The sequence below is a fragment of the Rhyacophila brunnea genome, unplaced genomic scaffold (genome assembly GCF_057557595.1).
Source record: "Rhyacophila brunnea isolate RB1 unplaced genomic scaffold, BYU_Rbru_1.0 scaffold_4, whole genome shotgun sequence".
Taxonomy (NCBI): Eukaryota; Metazoa; Arthropoda; class Insecta; order Trichoptera; family Rhyacophilidae; genus Rhyacophila; species Rhyacophila brunnea.
In genome coordinates this window covers 15,624,441-15,643,991 of record NW_028233068.1, presented here as the reverse complement: position 1 = coordinate 15,643,991, position 19,551 = coordinate 15,624,441, and the positions used below count along the sequence as shown (strand labels likewise).

Here is a 19,551-nt window from a genome sequence, read left to right as displayed (position 1 = left end):
TTGTACACAAAAAAATAAACCACTTAATTATTGTGTCGTATATAATTAATATATGTGTTATTGTGTTAATAATATTTATTTTTGGTTAGAGGATGTGAGTGATTCTAGGAAAGAGGTACATTGATATTTTTACTAGGTATGTTTACACCGTATTGGCAGTTACGGTTTTTATTTTTTATCTTGGGGACCTCAACATCAGTCAGTGCATTGGGTCTCCACTTTCTCTGACCGACTGTGACTTTTTAAAATTTCTTTGGTTATTTCAGCATGCTATTTTCAGATGTTTATCTAGCCACTTATCATTTCGTTGAATCGACTGCCGTTTAATAATCTTGTTTGTATTTCGAAATTATTTATCAGTGGCTTTGATAGGATATTTTTTTTTCATTCATTTCTGTGTAGTAGGCACTTCAATCAATGCTAATATCTTCAATGGTCTGTCAGTTGCGTACTATAATATCACATAAAAATGTTTCTAAATAATTAAATATTCTATGATTTTAATCTTAATAGTATGTTATATAAAGATTTTGTAATTGTGATCTTTGACGTCACAATTACAAAATAAAAGGGTTTCTAATAAAGTAAGTAAAGATAAAGTAAAGTAGTTAATAGTAAAGAGCATGAGACAAGGGCCGTGAAGTTACCTGATCTCTTTCAAGCCGAACTCCAAAATTCCCTCAGAAATCTCGCAACTGACAACTGTAATTTGAATTAAAAAAAAGGGATTACGCGGCTGAAGGCTCGCGCAATCCATGGTTTAGGATGTACATAATAAATTTCTGGACGCCACACGATCTTACGACCGTGAAAGATAATGAATATTTAACAGTGTGGAATATAGAATTGGGAACAATAAATAAAAGAGCGATTTATACTTGACAGAAACTATATTATCGCAAAAGCAAGAATTTAGAAATACATTAAAAAGTCATTAAGCAGCTCGATACTGAAATTTGAAATGCTAACTTTAAATACAAGCGGCTGAGTTTGAAAAGAAACATAGAAAGAATGGTGAATCTCCGGAAATTCCAACAGCGCCAAATTAGTCCACACGGCTCGTGAAGATGTTCAAAGACAAATCGGTGTGACCAGTTGAATTAATTAATATTGTAGGTGATGTTTATTTTAAACATAGCAAGTAATTTAGCATTGAAAATTCATTTGTACGAAACTTCAATGAATGGAAATGTGCAAATATTAACTTGATTTTATCATGAATACGGTATTGTTTTAATAATAATTACTAAATGCGTTGACCAATTGAAATATGTAAAATGTTTGACTTGTACCAGGATTATAGCATTCACAGAAATATAGGTTTGACTGTCTGAATGGAATAATAACCTTTAATAAGTAATCATACAAAATCGCATATCTCACACGTATGTCAGTGGTGAAGGGTGAGGTAGGCTGTTTATATCCGCGATAAATAGTGCACACTAAACTTTGTCAGTCATACGTATTTGTTTTCATTGAAATAAGATGACAATTTACAGATAGTGTTCGTTAATTTTTAAAATTCAATTAAACCCTGCGAAAAACAAGCCATAATAGATAATATTAAAAAAAATACTCGTCCATCCATAAAATATCTAAAATTATGCAATTAAATCATACATAACTTTGGATATTTTATAGATAGAATAATAATTTTTATCAATTATAGTTTGGTTTAGGCAGGGCTTAATGAATTTTAAAATATTATCTAACAATATGTGTAATATGTATTCTTAATCCAATGAAAACAAATAAGTATGAATGAATAGGTGTGCACAATTTTGTCATAATGCCCAAAGTATACCAAAACTATTATGGTTTGGTTAGGCAGGGTTTCATTGATTTTTAAAAACTAACCAACGCCGTCTATAAATTGTAGTCTTAGTTCAATAAAAACAAATATATATGACTAACAAAGCTTAATTTTACCTAAAACACAATTTGAAATATGTTAATGTAGCGATAGGTAGGGGGCCCCCCCAAAGATCCTAGCCTGAGGGCTCGCTTCAGGATGTGGGGGCCGTGTCTGTGATACAGACGTAAAAATAGCATATTCTTTAACACATGCTTAAGTTTATTGCATATTTCTCCACACTCGTGAATTAAAACTTCTTTTAGCCTCACCCAAAAGGCAAGCTACTTCCCATTATTTTTGCTTTTCCTGTAAACTAACATGATTTCTTTCGGACGCCACTGCCATTTCGAACATTTTGCACAAGTGTATTGAATCAGTGGACATAGATTAAACATAAATTGTTTTTTTTTTTTAACATAAATTATTAAATAATTATACAATAATGATAAACGATACCGAAAATGTGATTACTATATTTTTTAATAATTTACCGTTGTTCATTTGTTGAAATACTGGCGACAACATGACACCGCGGATTATAAAAACATATAACATTTTGTTATTTTTGTGCGTGTTGTCTTCCACTGTGGCTTCCATTTGTGACAATGAGATGTGCGAGTGTATTTCAAATAAGGTGCACTGTGACTGTGTTCACGATTACACCGAATTGATACTACGCGCAAACAGTTCCATCTCGTTTATACCGAAATTGAAAAGTATTGTCATAAAGAACTGCCGATCGGTGCTTTTTGAGAGCGGAGCCATAAACAAATTGAGACTTTTACGGTCTATAAAGATTGCCAACGTTCAAAACTTGATTTTGAATCAGAATTGGCTGACGACACTGAAGAGTGTTAAGGAATATAGAATGTATCCAAGTCCAGGTGTGAAAATTGAAATCCGAAATACAACTGTTCGTGAGTTACCATCATATTCGATCTCCGGCCACATTGAGAATATCACAATTCATTCATCGACCATTCTTCACGTAAGCTCATTTGCTTTTGACACCATTTTCGGTACAAAGAATTTTGAAATAATCGACAGCCATTTTGGAGATGTTGAGAAAGAAGCGTTTAAAGAAATAACCACTGATAAATTTATCATTAATGGCGGACAATTTAATTATCTTCCAAACAGATTTTTATCAAACACATGGATAAATGAATACTTTCATGTGTCCAATGTTAGTATTGGAAATATTAAAAATGAAGCATTTGCAGTAATAACTCCAGGAATTACCGTCTTTAATAATAATGTTATCAAGGAAATCGAGGGTAATTGTTTCTCTGGAATTAATATCCCGAGGAGTATGATTGAATTAGGAGAACAATCAGAAATACTGTTTAAAAACAACAAAGTGACTCTGTTTGAAAAGAATTTTTGGGAGGTGAATGACAATATTAAATTGATTCTGACGGAGCTGAAAATAAATGAAATGTGCTCAGAAATATTACACGTGTTGCCATCACATTTTCAGAATGAAGTTTTATGCGTTTATCATATGAATCGCAAAATAATGTATGTGACATTACAATTTTATGACTATTATATATACAGTGTAAATAATTATATAATTAAAGTTATTTTGATAACATTTATTTTGACATTGATAGTGTGTTTAATAGTAGCTGGTGTTATGATGTTCTTTTTGGTCAGATATTTAAGAAAGGATGTCAGGTACACTGATGCGCAACAATTTGAGACAATTGAACATGTCCATTTAGATAATACGATATATGAAAATGTGCAAACATTAAAAATGCACATGATGAAGACTGGGTCAACCAGAACTACTGTTATGTAGTTACCACCCGAAAGCAACTGATCCACTGACGAGCCAAAATACGACGGTCAAAATTTTGTTGGTTCTACAAATGCTCTGCTTTTGATCAATTGACAATCAACGAATGAATAAAACAGTGGAGTTTTTGACAGTTGTGATAATGAAGTATAGCAGAGTAGTGAAGACAGCACAAATTGATGCCTTGGGTTGGGAACTTCACTCTTACAGACTGCATTAAGTTAACTGTAACCTAATAAGGCCGTATTTAAGAAGCTTCAATTAGATGCATTTTATTATTTTGTAAAACACTAACTACGTACCTATATAGGTACTAACTTACTTAAAAAATGTGATATAATTATTGGGTTTAGGGCATAACAATGATATAATAATAATTATACTAAATAAGACTAACTTTTTTATGACTTTGTATTCACACTGTTTTTCATTTAAAAGAATTTGAATATTTACTTAATTTTAAGATTAAAATAATAATAAAAGACAAAGAAAAATATTAATAAAAATAAAATTTTGAACACATTCTTATTTCAATTTCAAAACTGCGTTTTTTATTATTTAGCTTAAGGGGGGACATGCTCGTCGAAGGTCAAAATTGAGTTTTTATTGTATTTTCAAACCATGATCCTGGACACTTCTTAAACGTTGTAGATAATCCATTTATATAATTTTGAAGCCTTATTATCCTTTATAGTTATTTTAAACATTTTATGACTGCATAAAGTACCTAACCGATTTTATTTTAAACGGTACATGTTCAAACACGCGCGTCAATATCATTTTACTCCCTACTTCAATTATAGTTTGTCAATTTATGGCTATGGCCGTATGTTGTAGCTTAACCACTAGGGAATGACAAAAGAAATGGCGTATTTCAAAAAAACACTACCTTATTCTTAGGTCAATAATTATTATAAAGCAATCATTATTCATAAGATGTTTATCACACTTGAATGGTCAAAGACATTAGCTTATAATAAGTATCTTTAGAATCATCTTCAAATGTGTTAATCTTGCCGATTTTTTGAATAATAAAATGCCTAATTCTTGTCAAATTTGGGATCACAGAGATTATCAATATATTTTTTTATCGTGAATATTTTAGAAAAATTATCTCGTAATAAATTATACTAATGGTTTTATAAATGCGTTTAAAAATTAATTTAATGTAAAAAATCTTAACACCACTGCACAGTTATGTACCGAAATATGACTATATTCTAAAACATTAGAGCGAGAGGTTTAAAAGAATACTATTTTATGTAACAAAAATACTTTATGCAGTCATCAAATGTTTAAAATAACTATAAAGAATAATAAGGCTTCAAAATTATATAAATAGATTATCTACAACGTTTAAGGAGTGTCCAGGATCATGGTTTGAAAATACAATATAAACTCAATTTTGACCTACGACGAGCACGTGGGCCGTTAATAGAATTTAATAATCTTCAATGAGATTTTACAGTTTACTAAGGAATCAACCCAGACATTCTTGTATAGAATTAAAATACTGATAAATCCCAGCTCATCTATTGTATACACAAGACTGCTATCGGCGGCTATCGAGGGTAGTTTATCATATTTATGTATTGAGTATTATAATTGTTACAATAAGTGCTATGTTTTAACCGGTTAAGTGCCCAAAGCGTCTTTGGACGCCCTAATTACACCAATTCTTATGTTAATTACCATCAATTAACTAATTGCGGCATAGAAAGGATTAACAGCACCTCTCTTTGCTGTGTTAACTTTTAGAGCGATATAGACAGTTTTGACAGTTTAGACGGATAACTTATTGTAACAATTATAATACCTCAATTCATAAATATGATAAACTACCCTCGATAGCCGCTGATAACAGTCTTGTGTATTGAATAGATGCGCAGAAGGACTTATTCGATTTTATGATACATTCAAGAAATTCTTGTCATGTCATCATTAATGCAAACCTTGAATTATTAAGTTATTTTCCTATACAACTAGGGTGTGAAAGTATTGGATAATTATGTGCATATTAGTGTTAATCTTTAAGATTAAAATCTTTTATTTTTTAATTTGTAAAATCATGGTTTGCAGCTTGTTCAACAAAATCCAATTATTTATAATTTATCAGTGTATTTAAAAAATGTTCATTTTTATCTTTCTTATAAATAACATTGTTATAAAAATAAATACTGAAATCTACAAAATATTGTTAATATTTATCTACATAATATCGTCTATGTATGTTCAATACCGCGTATTAGTAAACGGCACAAGCCGCATTGATTGGTACATTAAATTTTGAAATTGACCAATATACTACTTGCACTCGGTTAAAATCAAACCGCATTATGAATTATCCATACTAAAGAAGCAAGCAAGACCCCTTATATCCCTAGATCCAATAGAGAGTTGCGGCAATACCGCGTAAGGTCCAACTGATTTACAAAATAATCCTATGGCAATTAATTTGCATAGACGCATACGATAGTAAAAATATATTTTTTAATATAAAACAGGAAAACACAATAAACTGCATTTAAATTTATTTTATCTTTTTTATTGACGAAATTACAAGGTTTTTTGTCCCTCCTGAACATTTTGACAAATGGTTCTTCCGCGGTATTGAATTACATGGACGATATAGTGAACTTTACAAATAAAAAATTCAAGATATTCACAACATGACAAGAAAATACAAAGAAATAGAAGAAGTTACACACAAATTATATTGTACATGGAAGTATCTACACCAAATGGGCTAAGTAGACCGTATTTTAAGAATTTATAAATTAACATCCACCTAACTCATCCTCACGTAGGTGGAATTTATCAATATCTGAAGCGATTTGATTGTACACAGTAATTAGTTGCCCAATTTTCTAATTTCCTACTTTAAACAATGCAGCTACACTCCCTCTTGATCTTGGACACACTGTCGTTCTCAATATATTGACATCTGTGAACCGGTTAGTGAACTGGGCATAGCATATAATATATTTACGTTCATTCATTCACTCGTGTGATCACAGGGTCTAGAAATATACGTAATATATATCGGTGGTTAACAATAATTATGGATCAAGTCCATCAAAATGGATCCTGAGATATTTGGACCTAAAGTTACAAATCCTTTTGTAAAATTCAGGAATGTTTTCTTACTATTATTAATATTATACTTACCATATTTTGATAGTACATGGATCAATTTAAATAAATAGTCGAAACATAAAGTATATTCAGGCTATATTAATATTAGCAAATTAATGTTAGTAAATACCTGTTTATACTGCTGAAGAAACTGTCAAAATGGACATGATGTCTTATCAATACTAGTATTGCCATTTATGCGGAAAATTGTAGAGCTACGATTGTGATATTAACATACAATATATAAAGAAAATGGGCCAAATTATGTGGATAGATTTTCACCATAGGGCATCATTAGAAAAGGGGAAATGGAGTAAGTCTATTCTACCATCACCACGAGAGGTCTCCTTTGACGAGGAATGAGTTGAAGTTAATACTGAGGCTAAGAACAGGGCACACAATAGGCAAAAGATTTGATGTCCTCATGGGAAGAAGCGAATCGCAGCTCTGCGATGAATGTCATGTTTTAGAGGACATTGTACATTTAGCACTACAATGCCCTAAATATGAACTTCACAGAGTACAGCTGCAAATTGCGAATATCTATGAGAATGTCGACGAATTGATGAGTGTCCTGGCGGTGGGTAAGACGGAAGAGCTAGGCAAATTTTAGGCTATTTGGCAGAATAGGAGTGAGGACCTGATCGACGGATTCCCCTTCTAGAAGAAAAGAGGCGATATGACAGCGAGTCGCAGTCAAAGCCTCGGTAAAATCACAAAAAAAAAAATATATAGAAATCTGTTTTATCTACCCACTGAAACAAAAAAATCGAATTTTAAGAAAATTAGACTTGATCCATAATTATTGTGAACCACCCATATATATATATACTCAGAAACATTATCACGTGCACCGACAGCCAAGTCACATTACATTGTCAGAAATAATCCTCACCAGAGAGGCATTGGTAGGTTGTCAATCCATGCCAGCGTATTCTTATCACTTGAGCGGATGGTAGAAACTCACTCAGCAAAGACATACAGAACATGCTTAGTGATTTTAATTTCTTAGCACTCCATGCCATGTGCACATTGGGTATGGGACCAAAGACCAAAAATATCTATTACTGGTGTAATTGTGAAAAATTTGAATGTCGAATGCCACAACTATAAGTCGCTGCGCCGGGCACCAGGATTTAGGCCATTTAGTTTGAAAAACATATTTTGATAATGTTATTAAAAATATTAAATCCAAATACATATTGTAAACTGAATCAAATAATGTTGATATATATAAAGTATGTTGTGTATCGCTTCAGGGACAAAGGGTGGAATTAATTATAATTAAGATGCTTAAAAAAAAAATGTTATTCTTTGTAAGACAGAGTGCCACGAAATGTGTTGGGAAATGGCATTTTGTTTTATGGTTAGTAAAAAAGTTGCCTGTGGCTCAATTTTCTTTCTTATTATTATCGAGATCTTAGCCTAGGTCTGAGACTGCGTATGATACGTTGTTATGTGCTCTCAATTCTTTCCTATGGTATGGAAGTATGGACGCTAAACCAAGAGATGTCACGGAGACTTGAAGCTTTCGAGATGTGGCTGTATAGACGCATCCTCAAAATTCCTTGGACTGACCGGGTGACAAATGGTGAAGTTCTCAATCGAATGGGGAAGGACCGAGAAGTTCTACGTAGTATCAAAACCAGGAAACTACAATACCTCGGCCACATTATGAGAGGACAAAAATACAGCATTCCCCAACTCGTCATTCAAGGAAAGATCAATGGGAAGCGTAGCAGAAGACGGCGCCACATTTCGTGGCTTAAGAATCTCCGTGATTGGTACGAGTGCAGCTCCACCGAACTGTTCTGGGTAGCAGACGACAAAGATAAGATCGCCTTGATGGTGGCCGACTAGGGGATGGTACAATAAGAAGAAGATTATTATAGGTTTCTTAAAAATTATGCTTGCATGACGTAATAGTCTAGCCAATTCTATAGACTTTCCATCGATGCGGATTGATAGTTTGATAAATATAATATGCAATATTTTGGATTATCACCCTGGTGACAAACACCCCTGACACAATTGACACAGTCCTGTGGACAGTATATAGCAAGAGTTGGCAAACCTTAGTCCATTGGAGACAATTTGACGCCGCTGTTAACCAAGTGATTCTGGACAATTATTGGCGTCAATTTGGTACCGCTTGTCATTAGTAAAAGTGTTTTAATTTTTAGATTCAAATCACTAAATGCTTATGAATTTACCTATATACGCAATATAAGGGGAGTATAAATTAAAGTGTTTCAATACGTAGATGAGTTTTAAAGAAATATTGAAATTAAAAAGTTGTAGCAAGTAAAATCTTTTCAAATTTACTACAAAATTTAATCTGGCTGTTAATCTATTTTTTCTTCCTTTAAATCTGTCTTCCATGGGTTAAAGTTGTGTGATTTGCTTTAACAAATATATGAATTTAAAAAATCCCTACATAAATCCATGTGAGCATGATTTGGCAAATCCATGTCGGATAAATCAGGCATTTTATGGCCAATTGTGACCAATACTTGAAAGTCCACTATAAAGAACTGTGAAGCCTAAAGATAAGGTCAGAACCCACACCAGTGGCGAAGACTCCATACTAGGCGATTATTTAAAGCCTACCTTCTTAAGAAAAATAATTTTTATTTTCATGTTGACGTATTTCTATAATCACAAATAATAATATATTCAATATGCCCAAAGACATCTATCGTATAATTGTCATAATTTTACGATCTTTTCCCATATTTCAATAAGCACCATCTATGACATCTCTCTAAAGTTTAAAAAAAATAGAACACACCTCTTTCAAAAAGTCACCCTTCGCCACTGACCCACACTCAGTTGTAGCGCTAAAGAAGATAATTCAAATCACCTTTATAATAGTTTGTTTCAATTATTTTTTAGGTTATGGTGACTCGACTAGTGCTAAGATTTCGGAAAATGCGTTGGTGGAAGACCTCATCAGCGTTTACAAATGGATACTTGATAAGACTGCCAACATGAAGAAAAGGCCACCAATATTTGTGTGGGGCCACTCACTTGGTAAGTTTATAGTTAAACACTAAATATGATCTTAGGTCTTATCAAAACATTCTGAGTACCTATTATATTTTTATAAACGGTGCATTTATTTTGCTTCAAGTTGTCATAACCACTAGATATTACAATCCCTTACAGAATTTTAAATCCTGGGATAAAAAAAATAAAAATATTTATTTGGGGGAGTACAAGTTTTATTACATTTATTTTATGTATGACATTTCTTTTATTATAATTTTGTTTAGTTTATTAATAAAGTGTTTTCATATTTAAAATTATTTTATTTTTAAACTTTTGATCTCGTAATTTCGCGCATCGCGACCGTGTCCAAAACGTATCCCTCAATATTTGTTGTATGAAAGCTTTTTTTGTAGTTTCATATATTTTCTCCGTTTCCATGAAGGTTGAGTACAAACTAGCATTTTCCATAGATTTAAATATATTTAGAAAATTACCATCTTGTCTGATTTGTTACCTTGAAATAAAATGTTGTGTGTACGAAATTCACACAAAAGTTAATTCTGAATTAGTTATCAGTATTCTAGCATTTTCAATCGTAGTAGTTCAGGATCGAGTAGGTTCCCGGGAATCATTGGATTGCAAACGTCACGTTCTAGGGGGGGGTTTGATATAATGTGATGATTTGTGAGTAACCGGATCAGAGAAAATGTGATGTCACAAAATATAAAAGGATCTGAAAACACAATATTGGGAATCGGGGATTTAAGGATAAATAGTTAAAAAAAAAATAGTCAAAATCGTGTGACATATGTGTAAGTATAAAATTAATATATCATATTAATATTATCCTACTATTAATTATTTTGCTTGTTTGTCCTAGGTACCGGTATTTCTACTCATGCTCTGGCTAAAATGGCATCCGTGGGCTCTTCATCTGATGGTGCAGCAGCGCTGGAGTTACCGACGGGTCTGATTTTGGAAAGCGCCTTTAATAACTTCCACGACGAGTTGCAGAATCATTTCTTATGCATTGTTAGATTTATTTTGTTTATTAACCAAACCAATTTTAGACTTACTCTTTAAGATGCAGTGAGGTTTCGTGGGGGTAGGCAGATCATGCGTTGCTTAGGGGCGGCATATTATACAGGACGACAATTGAAAAACGAATACGAATATTATGTACATCGTTTGGAAGCGGTGGCGGTTTTTGCATTGAGCAAAGGATGTGGCGACTTTATTAGAAAGTGTCAATATCTTGGTTTAAAAAATAATGGAGTTATAAAAAATTCTCAGAACCCATCCTAATTTAGTATTGTTATACCCAATGGTGGTTTATTGCACATGCAAAATTTTCATAAGGGGTCCCGAAACCTGTCAGCTCCTCAGACCTTCAGGTACACCTACCTAAAAACACCGATGTTTGAGAGTAGAGATTTTTGTCTTACTTAAGATAGCCGAAAATAAATGGATATACATATAACTAAGCTCATCACAGTATAAACAGTATTGAATGATATGTTAAATGTTAGCATAGCGTAAAAGCTCGCACTTTACCTAAGTATGTCAATGGGTGGTTATCTACGAGGGTGGGTCAATAAGTCCTTAGAAAAGCCGACAGGTGGCGCGACTAGTACTGCAAGCGGTTTGTTTTCATGCAGCGGCACTACCGATTCAGTATGCTGCGAAGTTTCAATCAGATTGGTCGGGTTGTTGTGTGTTTCTCGTACATTTAAAAAAAAAATTTGCTTGTGGAAAATGGAAAAATGGAAAATGGAGAAAATTGAGTTTAGAGTTGTTATTAAACATTTTAATATAAAAGGGTTAACAGCAAAGGAAATAAAAAATGAGTTGGATTTAGTTCACGGCATATCTGCTCCTTCACTTGCAACTATTTATAACTGGTAAAATGAATTTAAACGTGGTCGTACATCAACAAAGGATGAACCACGCTCAGGACGTCCTGTAGAGGTGACTACACCAGAAATGATCAATAAAATCCACGATATGGTGTTAAGTGACCGAAGATTAAAGTTGAGTGAGATAATTGAGGTTACAGGGATCTCAAAAGGTAGCGTCATTTCTATTTTACATGACAAATTGGGCATGAAAAATATTTCTGCAAGATGGGTGCCGCGTTTGCTCACAGTCGACAATAAACGCAGTAGGGTGGTGGCCTCTAAAGCCCTGTTGTCGCTCATGCAACGCAATCCGGATGAATTTTTTCGTCGCTTTGTGACTGTAGATGAAACATGGATACACCACTATACTCCCGAGACGAAAGAACAGTCAAAGCAGTGGATTGCGAAGACAAACCATGTCCAAAGAAGGCGAAAACCGTAAAATCAGCTGGTAAGGTTATGGCTACTGTATTTTGGGATGCACGTGAAATTATTTTCGTTGACTATTTGGAAAAAGGAAAAACAATAACAGGGGATTATTATGCATCTTTATTGGACCAGCTAAAAAACAAAATTGAAGAAAAACGGCCTCATTTAAACAGGAAAAAAATCCTCTTTCATCAGGACAATGCCCGTGTTCACACATGTTTACGATCAATGGTTAAAATTGAAGAATTGAAGTTCGAATTGGTCGACCACCCACCGTATTCGCCAGATTTAGCCCCCAGTGACTTTTTCCTTTTCCCAAACTTAAAAAAATGGCTAAGTGGACAACTTTTTTTTTCAAATGAAGAAGTCATCGATCGGACAAATGCTTATTTTGAGGACCTTCCGAAAACTTATTTTTCTGACGGTTTAAAAAAAATTGAGAAACGTCTAACCAAGTGTATTGAGCTCCAAGGAAATTATGTTGAGAAATAAAAAAAAAATACAAAAATAAAACCTGTTTTAATGCTTTTTTCTAAGGAATTATTGACCCACCCTCGTATTTAAACATGAAGAGTGTCATGAAATGAAAAAGTTTGCTAACCACTGGTTTAGTACAACAAAATGAGGTGCAAACAGAATGAATAGAACGAATACCTACACATCAAATAGTCAACAGTAATGACAGTCGCCAAATGACTGATTGGGCGGAGGGCGCGCGGGGTCACCCTCACTACACTGCCACCGATCAATGGGTACACACTATGGTTGCATGGGAGGTGTCAGAATAAAGCAGTGATTGCTATGTTATTATCCTATTTATAGGTATAATTTGGCGGCACACTGGTTGGTAAACACTGGTTTATCTTTCCCATTGAAGACAGATTTATATTGAGAACAGTTTAGTTTCACTATTTTTTTAAAACTTTTGTAGATATTGAACCACTTCAATATATACTTAGTTTTAAGAGATATCTAAAAATATTTTTTTTTTCCAAGGACAAGTGGTGCCAAATTGACACCGATTGTATCCAATAGATTTATTCCTCAGCTTGTGCAAATGATTGCAATTTTAATGATAATTTTATATTATTATTTTTATGTTTTCATTTCAGTTTATAAGTTGGGCTCCCTGGTATAAATGGTTCATAGTGGATTCGGTGATTGAAGATGGCACCACATTTGAGTCGGATAAGCACATTGCGAACGTCAAGTCTCACGTCTTAATTCTGCACTCCAGGAATGATATCGTCGTGCCTTTTAGATTAGGTGTTAAGGTTTGTAGTAATTGTAACAAAATAAAATCTAGATAGTTTTATACACCTTGGTAACTCGCTTAGTGTCCATACAGTCTTATTATTGTATTTATTTAAATTTGAAAGTCGACAAACATGCATTTTCAATGTGTGTTTAATCCAGAGTAATGGGGCTTATGGATTGAGTGAATGGGTAACAAATTATTTTTAAAAAAGTATTTCACTCTGAGGTCCATGTCAGTCTCTCGTAATACTTAAAATTCAATTTTTTTTCTATATATAGTGGAAACCTTTTATAACGAGCATAATTCGTTCCAGAATCTTACTCGTAATGTGAATCAGTCATTAAGCGAAACAATTTTTCCCATATAAATTAACACAATCACTGCTGACCTTTTAATTACCACATTTAAATAACACGTTGATTATATCTAATGGCCAACTACACCAAACGCGCCAGTCGCGGTGTTAGCACTAAATGAGTTGTAAAATACGATAATGCGTTCCATGCCGAAAAAAATACTCAATTTTTTTTATTTGTTATGTTTATTCAAAGAAAATTACTTATTATGAATTAATGTCAATAACTAATGTTTTTTTACTAGAAAGCTGTCTAGAGACATTTGTTTTTGCCGACGCTTCAAAATCTCGTGAAATAATGTGACACAGCATTATCATTGAATAAATTTATAGCGTGTATAGCCACCGCCTTATTAGGGTGCTGCTTCTCAATATACGACGCAACAGTTTCCCATCCTTTCAGCATTTCTCTTATTATTTTTATTCTTTTATGGCTGTCTTCTTGTGACTTTTTCTTCAGAGACATTTTTGCATGGGTTATTATATTAAACTTTGCACAAAAAAAAACACAAATAATGCCTGAACACAAGTTTGGAAAAATGTTTGATCACAAGCGACACTAACATGCTAGTGGAACGAGTGCTAAACACAGACTGACGCACTGGCATGGAATGTCTCGGCGCACAAGTCAGTGGTGTGAAGAGGGGACTTTCCGCGTCACTCGTTATGTGACATGACGCTTGTTAAGGGAGCCATTGTTTTGCTCGTTATGAGAGGTGGTCGTTACGAAAGGTTCCACTGTATTAGCGAATATCTATACCTCTAAGTAAGATTATTGCAATCCACAAAAAATTCATAATTGGTGTCCGTACAACAGGAAAATTTACAAACCCCGTAAATATCAAGAATTGTACCCATTTTGTATAGAGGATTTGTTTTTGTTTTTTATTTTAGGTGGAGGGTTTTTGCGCCAATTGGGTTCATGCTGTGTATAAAATATATTGAAAAAACAACATGCGTTTTTGTCAGATGTGGGTAAGTATGCCTCTGACAGTCTTAATTTAATAATCTGATTATTTTTTTGTTTCAGTTATACCAAGCAGCTAAATCAAAGCTCTATGAGAAACATGGTGATAATTTGGTGGTTCAATTTGAGCAATTCAAATCTACAAAATTGAAAGCCCATGTACACGTTGCCTTCTCAAAGAGACTTCCTGAGATTGTTAGGTACGCATTCAACTATATTTTATCAACCAATACAAAGGTACTGATGAAATACATCAAATACATCACTTGAAAGTATTGAATTAGGGGTAGTTTTTATACTACCGACTAACACTGACTTTGACACTCAACTGAACTGTTCGGTGTCACATGTGCGAGTATTATTGGTGTAGTGGCTGGGAAGTTACGAAAGGAAGTTGGACATAAGGTTCAAGAACATATGCAGCTAAATACATTGAACCATTGTCCGACAACAAGAAATCAGCGATAACTCGTCGCTGTAGAGATAAGCGTCGCTGTAGTCGTGTTTAGAGTTGGGTATTTCCCGAAATGATGAAATTTTGAATTCTCGAGATTCAGGATTTCCAGAAAAGAATTCTCGAGATATTTAAAAAAAACCTGTAAAAATCCTAAAATCAGTGTAAAAACAGACAAATTCCAAAAAAATAAGATTTTTTTTATTTATGTAAGAAGATAAACAAAATAGAAGTAGGAAAACAAAAATAATTCAAAACATTACTTATTAAAATAGGATATCAAAAAACACAGACTGTCAATCGCTGCGTCTGACAATCTGATGTCGCAAAAATTGCGCTCATTTTGAGTCGACCTTGGCTTAATTGTGTTGAATGCCCCGATCAGTCTTTGAACGTTTTGTGTTTCCTGTCCACTTTTTTCATATAGAAAATCGTTTTTTCAATTAATATTTGATAATAAAGAAATCCCAAATCCCGAGAATAGATTCTCGAGATCCGGGATTTCCCGAAATGTTAAAAATTTCAATTCTCGAGATTCGGGATGGAAAATCTAGGGAAATTCCCGAAACCCAACCCTAGTCATGTTGGCTTAACCTTAATTAAACCCTGCGTTAAGCAAACCATAATAGATATTAGACAAAAAATATTATTCTAAACTAGCATAATATTTTTTATATTCTATTATGGTTCGATTAGGCAGGGTATATAAAAAACGCCATCTAATTTGAGGCGTCTAATAAGAAAACCCAATATGTCCACATATACTCAAAACACCAGTATAGTATAATACAAGGTTTGGTTTAAAATTAAGTGTTCTAATGTGTTTCTTTTATTTTTCAGTGAGTTTGTTGATTCTTCAATAAACAAAACATTCCAAGGACCAAGCAAACCAGGTGTACTACTACGGAAGAGAGAGTAATATGTGATAGATAATTTCATTACTAATTAAATGACGTAGCGTATGTATCCACGATATATACATCCATGATATATTTTATTGTATTTTGTTTTATTTTATATTGTTCTTTGTTTGTGCCTCAAAGAACAGTGGTGTTTAATTCCAACGGCTGTGAGATTCAATACATAGTGAAATATATTTTGTTATTTTTTTTGTATAATTCTTTTTAAAATATGACGTAACGCCATCTGTTGTCAATATCTTTATTTAATTTAGTCCATTCCAATAATTTATAGGTTTTTAGAAAGAATAATTGAGGTAAATTATTATTTTTTTTATCGTCGACCCAACTGTCACCAATCTCGGATTGAGTCGTGAGTGAAGAATAGGAATTGTTCTATTTTGTTCACAACTCCAGTGCACGATCCAAAATGACATTTCACGATCGTGGACAACTGGCGCTTACGATCGGTGTAAGAATCTGCCAGTGTATTTTTTTTACCATGTCCGATCCTAATAAGATCATATGGGCCTCCACAGGGTGGAGGTTTGTATTAACAGATTTTTGTTTTTACGAGAAATGGATGTTAGCCACTTGGTCAATCTATTGGGTCCATACACAAATTGAAAAAACAATATGTGTTCTTGCCAGACCCAGGATTCGAACCTGGAACCCACGACATTATAGGGCGACGCTTAAGCCGCTCGGCCGTCGTGTAATTTAGCCGTCATGAAATTGGAACATTACTGTTACATCATTTTTTGAACTCAATACTATATGGCCATCTCTTTTCGGTACGATAGTTTACGGTGAACTGTGATGCGGTGAAATGTAATATGTACAATTTACATGTAACCAAATTTCATACATAGATGAATGTTGTAATTCTAGGACCAAAATGCTTATAAATTTTTATATAAAGCAGTTAAATGTTTGAATCTTGAATCATACATAAATACCAACATAAGTTGTCCGGTGTTCGAATTTGGAACTAAGCTCATCACAATACAAAAAATACTGAATTATATGACAACTGTTGGCGTGTAGGCGCTCTTACTCAATGGACAACTTATGCTGGTAGATCTATAATTATATGGTGATGTGAAAACTGCTTATAACTAACTCATTTGTAATGATATGTCACTAATACGTCACTTTCGTTTAATTCTCTCAATTGTTATTACAATATTATGTCAATGGCGAAGAGTGAAGGTAGGCTCTGGAGATTCAACATAAATATTGCACACTTTGACAGTCATCCTTATTAATTATTTTCATTGAACTAGGAATACAAATTGCAGATGGTGTTGGTTAGTTTTTAAAATGCAATTAAACCCTGTGTAAATCAATGTCGGATCTCCACAGCTTACCTCCATCCTTCACCGCTGTGTTACATAATACTGTTTTCTATATTTTTACACACATTCTACTTATATATCGTCACTGTTCTGGCAGAAGACACTTTTTCAAAAAAATGACATATTGAGTTAGTTATACCAAAATGTTCCTTATTTCAAACTTTACCGTCTGGAAACCTTCTTAATAAATAAACAGTCTTTATTTTAGAGTCTTCCTTTTTACGATTACTTAATAAACTCACATGATAGACCATTTCAAACATTTTAACAACTTCAAAGTCAAATTACTCAAAACTGGTATTCTCCAGTTAGTGTGTTCTGCCAGAACAGAGACGATATATACGTAGGTAATATATGATTATTGTATAATTATATGCATATTTAATATTTTTGTGTAGAGTAAATAGCATTTAGTCTTCGCGTTCAGGAGTGTTTGTAATCTTTGACCTCGACGCATGGAAAAATTTGTCATAACAGTTTGGACTCACTTACCCGCACTATAATGTAATCTTAACACAATGTTTTTGATAAACTCGAGTTGGTGACTGAACATTTTATTTTTCCGAAATCACCTGGACGCCATAGTACAAGCACTACTTACCATAATTATAATTTAATGGCAGGTTCCATAATGTTGATATTTATTTTTTAATTCATTTTACAGTATTATTATTATTTTATTCACTATTCAATATAAACAAGTTTAAAAATGTTAAATTCATATTACTATGTTGACCTCGGAAATGTTTTTAAAATATTTAAGTACCTATAGTCAAAAATTATTGTAAATGACTTAAGTTGTTGAATGTTGAGCACTAAAGCGCCAGTATATGTGCATGAATTTACTGACAGCAATAGCGTGCAACTAAAATTTACATATTAATAGCTGTTCACATACAAAAATGCTGATTTCAAGTACCTATCACTGAGAGCGTGGTATGTTTTATAAACTGCGCGGTGTATTTCGTATAATTTGTTGGCAAGGTACGCAACTATTGTTCTACCACGCATGTTGCATGAGTGAAAATTCAGAAACCGTTAAACTTTCTTGATCCGTGCGTGCAGTATGGCAACATGCACGGCAATAAGTGTTTACATTTGCCTTTCATTATTAAGGTCGCAACAATGCGTACTGCTAGCAGTAAATCCACGCATGTGTAAATTGGCCATAATTTATTGTTATAAAAGTCTAACTTTGAAGAGATTTATTTAACTACAATAATGGAGGGAGAAACACATTCTCAACTCAATTGCATTTTTAGAACAATTAAATACCTATATTTTATTAATTTAAATGATACAATTATTAATAGGCAAAAAGTGCATCAATTACAGTAGTGAAACACAGTTAAGAATATTGTGATCTCACTGTCAATCGAATCATGAACCCCTGGTGTGATCTTGCACACATTGGATTATGAGGGTCGCTATATGATAATTGAAGTGTTAACTATAGAAAAATTAATATGCACTGCGTTGACCGCATCGTTATCTATGTACAGTTATTTTGTTCATCTAAATATGATGTTTCAATGAATAAAAAACTTCTTTTAGGCTATCACAGTGCAGCTTTCGCAAATAAAATTCATAGTATAATTGTTCCGCTTGTCACAAATGAATCTGCAATGCGATCAATTTTTATTATTAGTACCTGTCCTTTTTTAATCTTCACTTATATATCGTCGTTGAGCTGTTAGAACCTCATTAGAGACAAAACATTACTTTATAAAATAAATACAAAATCAATGGTGAATTAAATTTTTGTTTTGTTGTACCCAAATCTCTGAATGACTTGATATTTTTGTCTAAATATAGCATTATTATATCGTCTGTGTTTTGTAAAAAGGGCGAATTAACCAAAATGCTATTTTACAGGAGGAGTATTTTTAACTATTGACATTTATTTGTTTATTACCTGTAGATGATTATAAATATCTAACAAGTTTAAAATAAAGCTTAGAAAAAATACTGTCATTATAATAGGTATTATTATATAATATTTTAAAAGGCCTAATATATCACATTTGCTTTTTATTTCGTAATTTTAATTAATTTAATTTTTGTCGATTATCGTTTTTAATTACTTTCCTGTGGAGATACAAATTCGCCATTTTTACACAACAAAGCTAGTGGGGTACATATTGTATT

The 19,551-nt window shown here is 33.0% G+C and overlaps 1 protein-coding gene across 2 annotated transcripts in view; it reads left to right on the top strand.

The window, feature by feature from the left end:
• Window positions 1–17,054, top strand: part of LOC147066961 (lysophosphatidylserine lipase ABHD12) — a 39,367-nt gene extending 22,313 nt beyond the window's left edge. For both annotated transcript variants that reach the window (XM_085954586.1, XM_085954587.1), the window contains exons 7-11: window positions 9,690–9,827; window positions 10,666–10,817; window positions 13,225–13,386; window positions 14,756–14,892; window positions 15,987–17,054. In XM_085954586.1, the coding sequence (XP_085810712.1) occupies window positions 9,690–9,827; window positions 10,666–10,817; window positions 13,225–13,386; window positions 14,756–14,892; window positions 15,987–16,065 (668 nt within the window). In that variant the 3' untranslated portion in view covers window positions 16,066–17,054. The remainder of the gene's footprint in view (window positions 1–9,689; window positions 9,828–10,665; window positions 10,818–13,224; window positions 13,387–14,755; window positions 14,893–15,986) is intronic.
• Window positions 17,055–19,551: the final 2,497 nt, after the last annotated feature.